At 37.3% G+C, this 10,548-nt stretch overlaps 1 protein-coding gene across 1 annotated transcript in view; it reads left to right on the top strand.

Annotated features, from left to right (window-relative positions):
- The window catches only part of msi1b (musashi RNA binding protein 1b), a 37,097-nt gene extending 28,517 nt beyond the window's left edge, over positions 1-8,580 (top strand). Inside the window, 5 exon segments of the mRNA XM_036578214.1 lie at positions 1,773-1,829; positions 3,751-3,813; positions 5,526-5,680; positions 6,731-6,776; positions 7,973-8,580. Of these exon segments, the coding sequence (XP_036434107.1) occupies positions 1,773-1,829; positions 3,751-3,813; positions 5,526-5,680; positions 6,731-6,772 (317 nt within the window). The 3' untranslated portion in view covers positions 6,773-6,776; positions 7,973-8,580.
- Positions 8,581-10,548: the final 1,968 nt, after the last annotated feature.

A 10,548-nucleotide genomic window follows, 5' to 3' on the forward strand; every position in this document is an offset into this window, starting at 1 on the left:
TGCTTAGATGGAGCTTGCTTTGTAATTTAAGTCAGTGTGATTAAACTGAACGTTCACTTAGGACTGAGGGTCAGTTTGCAGTTTATTTAGATCTGACTGGTCTTTTAGTATTGAAATATTAATAAGAGTATAAAGAAAATATGCATATTCAATGTCTGAATACTGTGAAGGGGCTGTACACAAGATCATGACATATGACACCACACAAAAATGCAGAAATAAAAATGCCTATTTCACCATTAGCTATGGCTTAACAAAGTAGTAATGATCTGTCAGTTATTTACCAGATTCTGGCTTGATAAGGCTTAATAAGCGCACTATTATAATGCTCCACTTTGGGTGAAACAATAGTATTGATCATTATATTTAATGACCAGTTGCTATCTTAGTCCACAAGATGGTGCTGAAGTTCACTGTCTCGCTCAGGAACACAGAGAAAGTTTTCTTATAGAAGATGAAAGCAGTCAATCTCAGTGTATCACAGTACTTAGCATCTCACAAATAGGCACCACTTTACACCCAGAATACCCTTATAAAGGATTTATGAATGGTTTAAAATTGGCTTGTTAATGGTTAATATTAATAAATACCCTGAAAATCATTAATAAGCACCTATAACACATAAAAACAGCAACCTGTAAAATAAGATGAGACAATCCTTTATTAGTCCCACAACAAAGAAATTCACAGTGCTACAGCAGTAAAACCTGTTTAGTAATTAACAGTGTTAATTACTAAACACGGTTACAGTTTGTTGCTTATTACTGTGTAGACAATATATATAATACCAAAGATAAAAAATATAAATTCTGCCTTTCACAAAATTAACAATATAATACCACTACTACTACTATTAATAATAATAATGTTGATGATAATTATAATAATGTCTTTATTTATCTGGGACTTACATTAAATGCAGCTCAAAGTGCTTTACAGTAAAAGCAACAGAGAAAGAGAAATAAAAACACAGAGAAAAGAAAAATTAACAACAGAGAAGAAAAAAAGATAATTAAAAACAGAACAACGATTAAAAATAAAAAAAGAAGAATCCAACAAATAAAGGTAATCATAGAAAAGAGGCATAAAATGCATAAAAAGTGAGAGTCATTAAACACTATAAATAGAAAAGCAAAAAATCTTTACACTATAAGAATATTTTACATTATTGCACATGGAGTATTGATTATATTGAACATGGATATGGTGATGAATTAGCAATATAAACATTATAAATAGAAAAGAAAAAAATAGTGAACCCTCATCTTCAGATATTGCTTATTAATACTTTATCTTGACTCTCCACCAGTCAGCATTAAACCATTCATACACCCTTCATAATCATAGACTTACTGTAAAATACAACAAAAAAACGCTTAAAAATCACAATTGTATCCTGATAATATGGTATCGTAGTGACTCCAGTGATTCCTACCTTTGTTATTGTAACCAAGTAGTAAATGATTAGCATTTTACATAACAAATGTGTCCCCTACACACACACGCACACACACACACACACACACACACACAGGCTGCTTGTAAATCTCAGGGGGGGGTTATAGAATAACATTCCTCTTTTCCAGGCAACTGAGTGATGTATTAATACAGTAGATGTCCAGTTTGTAGTGTGTGTGTTTGGTGGGTGTGTGTAACTTTTTATGTGTTGTATCAGTCCTGTAGTGTGTGTGTGTGTGTGTGTGTGTGTGTGTGTGTGTGTGTGTGTGTGTGTGTGCGTGTGTTTAAACAGCTCTTGTGTGTTTCTGTTCTAGAATTCCACTTAGAGAGGACCCCCCTCCTGACTTCACCCCACCCCCCTGAGCTCACAGGTTAGTGCCTCTCTGAGCTTTACAAGCACGCTAACCTCGCTAACGCGCACACACACACACACACACACACACACACACACACACACACACACATTAAAACCACCTCCTTGAATCTCCACTCATCGTCCATCTTGTCAGCTCCACAGACCACATAGTCTCACATTGTGGATCTACAGTTACAGACTGTAGTCCATCTGTTCTTCAGTGCTCAGGACCCCCATGGACCCCCACAGAGAAGGTACTATTTGGGTGGTGGGTCATTCTCAGCACTGCAGTAACACTGACGTGGTGGTGGTGTGTTAGTGTGTGTTGTGCTGGTATGAGTGGATCAGACACAGGAGTGCTGCTGGAGTTTTTAAAGACTGTGTCCACTCACTGTCCACTCTATTAGACACTCCTACCTTGTCGGTCCACCTTGTAGATGTAAAGTCAGAGACAATAGCTCATCTGCTGCTGCACAGTTTGTGTTGGTCATCCTCTAGTCCTTCATCAGTGGTCACAGGATGGTGCCCACAGGACGCTGTTGGCTGGATATTTTTGGTTGGTGGACTATTCTCAGTCCAGCAGTGACACTGAGGTGTTTAAAAACTCCAGCAGCACAGCTGTGTCTGATCCACTCAGACCAGCGCAACACACACTAACACACCACCACCGCGTCAGTGTTACTGCAGTGCTGAGAATCACCCACCACCCAAATAGTACCTGCTCTGTGAGGGTCCATGGGGGTCCTGACCACTGAAGAACAGGGTAAAAGGGGGCTAACAAAGTATCAGAGAAACAGATGGACTACAGTCTGTAACTGTAGAACTACAAAGTGCACCTATATAGTAAGTGGAGCTGATAAACTGGACATAATAATAATAATAATACATCAAATTGTAAGTTATTCTGGATAGGAACATCAAATATGCCAAATATATAAAAATAAATATGTAAATATATAATCATAATTAATGCAAATACAGTAAAAGTACATTTCTTTTCTTTTTAAAAAAGTAGCTGATGTTCTGCTAGGTAGTTTAAAGAACAGAGTTTGGTTCCAGATTCCATCACCAGCAACACCTGATTTAAAGTATAGATTAGATAAAGCAGGTATTGGTTAATAACTACAGTTAATACTGGACGTCCAGTTTAGAAATAAGTCAACAAACACACTGACTTACACTAATGCACTACTTTATGGATCACAAATACAGTAAGTACTGTTATTTGTATTTATTCTACAATTTGTGTTTTTATGAGCAAATAAATGTTTTCTGCCCAGAAAAAACAGCTTTTTTAAATCGAAATTTCTCAGGTGCCTAAGTACTTTACATTACTTTAACATTTCTAGTCATTTATTTATGATGATATTTTTACATATCGCGTACTGCTATTCGAAGAAAATCAATTTTTGACGTTTTTCAGTTTTTCACATAATTTGAAACCACTTGTTGTCCTTTACATTGTATATACATATATAAATTTCATGATGAATGGACAAAAAGAAACGGCTCAAAACAACTTGGAAAAAATTCTGGTTCCATTGACTTACATTGAAAGTAAAGTAGGTTTTTTCCTTCTCCTGTAAAGTTACCATTTTGGAGATAAGAGGTTTTCTTCCGACGACAGTGATATATATATATATATATATATATATATATATATATATATATAGAATGTGTGCTATATGTGTGAAAAAAACAATCACTCTAACAGTGGTGATACATTTTTGGCCAAGATAAAATTCAGATATAAAAAGCTTGCTGTATATAAACAGTTCATCCAGTTACGTCTGTTTATTCGTTGTATTTTTTAACAAAATTCTGATTTGAACCAAAATAATTCCATCATTAAATCATCTCATAAATATAATTCTTTATTGTGAAGTGAACAGTGTACATTAAAGGTTGTTTGTTTGTGTGTGTGTGTGTGTGTGCAGCGATCCCCCTGACAGCGTATAACCCGATGGCAGCGGCGGCAGCTGCAGCGGCTGTGGTCAGAGGTGAGTGGGCTTTTCTGTTTTTTTGTTGTTCCCTTAAGACCAAACGTGCTCAGTCACATCGCTCACGCTCTCGGTCACACCACTCGTGCTGAAACCCACTCGGCTTTCACTTTCTCGCTCCAGACTTCAAAAGAAAAGGCAGACAGTGCAGGCCTGTCTGGTCAATCCAAAGCGCGCAGTTTCAGTCTTTGAGGCTCCGTCTGTGCAGCACAGACCAACTCAGTACAGACAGTGTAACCCACATATATGTAGGCAAAGGGGTAAAATAGCAAGTGGATTCTGTAGCTTTGATCTCCTTTAGTCTGAAGGCTCTGTAACACGGGTACTGGGTCGATTAAAGGAGAATTCCACCGATTTTCCAAAATTGCTGCATAAAACAGTGGTTTGGTGTGAAATGGTACAGATTTCTTTACAGTGGTGGTGATAGGAACCAGGGGTCGCCATGACTACAACACAAATATAGACATTTTATTTACTATCCAGAACCACCAGTGAACCTACACGAGTCTTCTGAGTTTATATGGAATGTTGATGATGGAAAATAGTGGAAAATCTGGAATAAGACACTTTCTTTGGGGACTATAAAGTTTCTCTACTTAAGCAATAGAACATGGGAGGGAGTGTGTTATTGCGAAATAGATCATCCGTAGATCATCCCAGCCGTGATGTTATTGGCGATAACACACTCCTCGAGTGTTCTATTGCTTTTATACAACAGTTAAATAAATACAGTAATAAATTAATAAACTGGGCCATGAACGCGGCGTTTAATATGTTTTAATGTTCGCAGTTCCTTCACCAAATTATAGTTCCTTAACGAGCAGCTTGTTGCTACGTCAGAGTAACGAGCTCCGCCCACTCGCTGCACAGCCGGCAGTTCGTTCTCCAGCTCCTCACACTAAATTCCCAAACTGTCATCACCACTGAGCAGCTTTTCAGTCGGCAGCTGTGAAAGAAGAACAGCTGAACAACCTGGAATCAGCCAGAAATGAACCGAATACCATTCGCCAAACTAAGATGCTTTACAGACTGGCTGGAACAAAACAACATTAATACTGATCTGGCAAAAACTGACAAAACTGAGCTGAACTTGATATTGCGGCAGTTTTATGGCTCAGTCTGATTTGGTCAGACTCTGAAGATCAGACTACACGTTTGGCGAATGGTACTGGGTTCATTTCTGGCTGATTCCAGGTTGTTCAGCTGTTCTTCTTTCACAGCTGCCGACTGAAAAGCTGCTCAGTGGTGATGACAGTTTGGGAATTTAGTGTCGTCTCATCTTCAGAGTCTGACCAAATCGGCTGTCGGTCAAATGTGATCTTAAAAGTGTCCATTTTCTGTTTGTGGCAAAGTAAGAAGTAAAAACGTTCAAATGTCTTGAGCGTCTCCTACAGCTGTCAAAGTCGTTGCTTAGCAACGGCGTCTCAGCGGATTGATACAGTGTTTGTGAAAAACGTTAGAACGCTTCTCAACCAATCAGCTTGCGTGGGCGGAACTAACTGTTGTATAATTTGGCACATTTCACATCAAACCACTCTTAATGAAAAACCTCATGAATGATGATTTGTAAATCTGTAGCACTGTGTACATCTACTGTATGTATGAATGTGTTTTACACAGTTCTGTTGTTGCAATTTTCTTTTATATTAATAACATTTCTATCTTTCATATTTATAACATTTCTATCTATTTTCCCATCTATGTATGACTAGGCTCTGCCCCCTCTCGCTCCGCTGGCTTTCTGAGCACCAGCAGCCCTGGACCAATGGCAGATCTTTATGGGACGACCAATCAGGACTCGACAGTCAGCAGCTACATCAGCGCCGCAAGCCCTGCCCCCAGCACTGGGTTCAGCCACAGCCTCGGGGTGAGCGTCCACTCACAAACACAAACATGGTAATTCAGCCTCCACAGTGCGTGAGCTGGATTTGTGAGGGGGGCAGTATTCCTGATTGACCATCTCTGATTTGCGCAATACTTTCAGGATATAAGGTCATTGTGTCCAGTAGATACTGGAGCTGAACCATTTTTGGGGAAAGTATCTAAATGTAGATTTAAATTGGAAATATTTTCTATAAAATAATGTCGTTATATCGGCCAAGAAGTCCAGAATATCCAGTTTTTCTGGCTTGGGACACAAACACTGGCCGCAGTGCCTGTTCATTGTGGTTGTGATGTCACAGCACACAGGCATTTAGTTGCTTCTGATTGGTCTAACTCAGTGGCCACCAGCCCTGGTCCAGGAGATCCATCTTCCTGCAGAATCCAGTTCAACCACAATCTGCCACACCTGCTCCAGCTAATTAACTTCTTCAGAGGCCCTTGATTGGCTGGATCAGATGCATTAGTGTTACCTGAGGGGCGGGGCAGCTTGTTAACTAAACTGTGCAGGAAAGTAGATCTCCAAGAGGAAGGCTGGTGACCACTGGTCTAAATCATCTGCAGGCAGTTAGTTCACCAGCTCTGTGTTATTGGGTTAAAAAATTGCACTCTTTATGTCAACAGAAAAATGATTAATCTTGAGTCCTGGTAGATATTCTGCAAAATTTGGTACAAATTTTGATAAGTCATAACTTTTGAACTGTTGACGTTACACATATGAAATTTTCACTGATTATTTTTTATTTTAAGATTGATTCATTTAATGAAACAGAAGATACACAGATGCATGTGTGCCATTTTATGGCTGGACGTAAATCCAAATCTTGTATTATTATTTTTTTTGTGCAGTTGTGTAACAACTTTAGCCTAATTATTTGTCTAATTATAATAAAAGTTTCTTATTTATGAACCAGCAGGCGGTAATTTGCTCTGTAGAAAAGAACAGAGAGTCCTGGGGCTCTGATGATGCTGCTTTAGCTATTATATCTATTATGTCTTTATATCTAAATCATTTTCTGTCTCTTTCTGCTTGCAGGGTCCTCTGATCGCCACAGCGTTTACAAACGGCTACCACTGAGACAGTAAGTGTCAAATGCAGTAAGATATAAAGCACTGAAATCAACAAAGAAAGTGTGACAGAAAGCGCTACAATAAGAGTCCTGGTAGTAACCACACAGATAATTTTAGGTCTCTTATAATTAGATTCGAGTTGATTTTTAATGTTTTATGTGATACAACGTTCTTATCGCTGTTGTCGGAAGAAAACCTTGTAACTCAGTTTTTGACATTTTTCAGTTTTTGACATAATTTGAAAATGCCTGTCACCCTTTACATTCTGTGCAAATTTTATGATGAATGGACTAAAAGAAATGACCCAAAATGACTTGAAAAAAAGTCTGGTTCCATTGACTTACATTAAAAGTATAGTATGTTTTTTCCTTCTCCTGTAAAGTTACCATTTTGAGATACAAGGTTTTCTTCTGACAGCAGCATTATATTCTACAGCCCATGTGTCAAACACAAGGCCCGTGGGCCAAGTCAGGCCCGTGGCACAATCCTGTTTGGGCTGCGAAATTATTTTAATTGTTCTTATCAGCCTGTTTCACCCTGAGATGTACTACAGTCCCCAGCATGCACTGTAACATAGTGTGCATTCCGACCTCCTTCACCCAGCAACAATCTATAGACCAGCAGTTACACAAAAAGAAAAGATGCCAATTTATTTTTATTTAGAATTATTTTTGAAGTGTTCAGTGTCTGTTTTGCTGTTGCATATTTGGCATATTTTGAATAAATAATGAACCGTTCTGTTCATGGAAAAACGTTAAGTAACAATGAAATAAAAACCCAGCCCACAGATTGGCTGAGATTTTTTAATGTGGCCCTTTTAGTGGTTGAGTTTGACACCCCTGATCAACAGAGCTCTAATTCTGTTCTATATAAATTGGTTTTGGTAAATAAAAGTTCACCAAGAGAACTTTTCCACCACCTGCTTTGCCACATTCTAACAAAATAAGCCCAAAAATCACAATATATCTAGAATTAATAATCTCTTCAGAATAAAAGTCTAGTGAGATGGGAGTGTCCATATGATCAGCGCCCACCTACATTTTAAATCAGTACTGGGTTAAACTGTTAAACCCTGCAAAACAATGGAATTTTCTGGAAAACCTATAATTCATAAACCTGTTGTGTCTCTTTTTTTGCCAGATTGACTTGACGATAAAATATTTTTTACATTTTTTAAAAACCCACTGTTTGTTTTTTTCTCCCAAAGCTGACCGGTCTGATGGACGGCGCCGCCTGCCCTGAGCCAGTCCCACATTTTTACAGCAAAAAAAAAAACTACAGTAGAGTTTCCTGCATCTCTCTCACATCACCTTTTACTAACACTCTCTCTGTCTGTCTCACTCTGTAACGGAAGGGCATGTAAATATTTAGATTATTTTCTGGTTCAAACGAAAGGCATTTTTAAAAAAAAAAAGTTACGATGCTGTTCGCTTTTTTTCTCTTATAAATATTTTCATTCTTTCTGTTTTTTCTTTTTATCGGAAATAAAAACGCTGTTTTCTTTTGTTATGAAAAATGTATTCATGTGTTTTTCTCGAGACACTGTAGGTTTACATTTGTAGAGTGATTTTTTTAGACGTTAACCGTTTTACAGGAGCAATAATAATAATAATAATAATAACGTGTCCTTGATACACTTCTGGATTGTTTTTTGTTGTTTTTTTAAAGGATACGATGAATTTAAGATGATACGTTTTCTACGGAAAAGAAAATATTGGAAGGAATGTTCAAAAATGTATATTTTGGTAGTTTTGCAACTGGATTTATGATATTGATCATGATCATAGCAATGTTATTAACCAAGGACATATTTTTCATTAGATTTGAGCTTTTTTGTCTTGTAAAGGATTTTAAACGCTGTCTTCTGGATCTTGTTGAGATCAAGTGGAAAACATTTCAATTTGGAAAACATCTGTGATGTGTGATTTTATTTTTTTGTGTGAGTCTTAACACGCAAATTTTTGTACACTTAAAGGGGAACTCCACCGATTTTTCAGAATTTCTCCATAATTAAATGGCTAAGAGGTAAACAGGGTGGTTTGGTGTGAAACGCTCCGTTCTAGAGAAACCTGGTGGTGATAGGAACCAGACGTCCACCTCTAAAAGCTCCCTCACAGAAAGTTACTACATGAAATGGTTATAAATATGTTGCGTGATGTCTGAGACATTGTTTTATGATAGATTTAAGATAAATTGTAGACCTAAAACATATTTTTAAAATCCATTCATGCTGGAGGGATACATGAAGGCGTTGTGAGGCAAAATAGTCCCCAAAGAAAACTTATTATTTTGGATTTTTCACTATTTTACCATCATCAACATCCCATATAAACTCAGAAGACTCGTGTAGGTTCACTGGTGGTTTTGGACAGTCAATAAAATGGCTATATTTGTGTTGTTTGAGCTTCTACAATCGACCATGTCATTTACATCTCAAGCACTGAATTACATTCTCAATCTGAATTATGCAGAAATTTTGAGAAGTGGGTGGAATTTCCCTTTAACACACATGAGACGGTCTTTGTTTCTTTAAATGTAATATTTTGACTTTTTGGCTTTTCTTTTTCTTTGTTGTTTTTCTTTTTTTGAACTTGAAATGTGTTTTTTTGTTGTTGAAGTGTGCGAGTGTCAGGCTACTAATAATGCTGGAGGGTGTGTCTGTGTGTGTGTGTGTGTGTGTGTGTGTGAGAGCGTGTGGTCGATGATGTCATGGTCTAAGCGTATTCCCTTGTATGAGAGGATTTAAAATGTGAATTTAATAACTTTTTCTAACATCCACTTTCTGTTTTAAGCATCTCTCTGTAACATTCTGTCTCTGTCCACACTAAACCATCGCTCTGTGTTCTAAAACCTCTCTGTCGATCAAACTGCTGTCTGAATGCCCGTCTCTGCAGGTCGACTGGGCAAAAGAAATCACTGCGATCAAAACTGATGGGGATTTAATGGGTTTTTGGGGGCTTTAATAATGACGAGGACGACCAATTTAGGTCCAGTAACTCCAAAATGTCTCAGTAATGTCTCCAGTCACACTACACTGTCTGTAAGAAATGGACTTTTCAAAATTCCTAATAAATTATTTCAAATATTACAACTCTGTGTGTGATGAGTGATTCCGTATATGTGATTTTAATTGTGCAAAATGACACCTTATTGCATTTTGTGTCACTTACATGTATGGACCCACACTGGTGCATTTTTTTTTTCATGGGATTTTTTTTTTCATGGGATATATATATATATATATATATATATATATATATATATATATGCATAAACAAATACGTTATTCTAACAAATAGAGACCATTTGGCTGGGCTTTCAGCACATCTACAGCCTTACAGCTATATAATCATTTGCAACTAGTAATTTTCTATAGAAAACATTTTAAAAATATGTTTAGGCCTACTGTGCCTTGTTTGTTGTTGTGTTTATTCTTCAAACTTCTTGCCAACACTGGAAAAAGTGTCCTTAACCTGTGCTGGGAAGAAAACTGCAATAGGAAAAAAGGTTTTAAAAGTTTTTTATTTAAATAAAAATGTGTTCAAAGTTAAAATAACATTAGTTCAGGGCTATCCTGAGTTTAGCACTGATTCAGGTTTTCCTGAACTGGTGAATTACAGGGATGGGTTCGGGTTCTGACCTGTCTAGGAATTTAACCCCCACCCCAAATGAAGTAAAGACAAAAGTTTAAGGGGTTTTTAAATCACACTCACTAAATAACTGTAAAGTAAGAGTATCAAAATCTGTTTTCTTGGCCATCAGGTCCATGAATTATAATGTCAA

Source organism: Colossoma macropomum, unplaced genomic scaffold (assembly GCF_904425465.1).
Source record: "Colossoma macropomum unplaced genomic scaffold, Colossoma_macropomum, whole genome shotgun sequence".
Classification (NCBI taxonomy): Eukaryota; Metazoa; Chordata; class Actinopteri; order Characiformes; family Serrasalmidae; genus Colossoma; species Colossoma macropomum.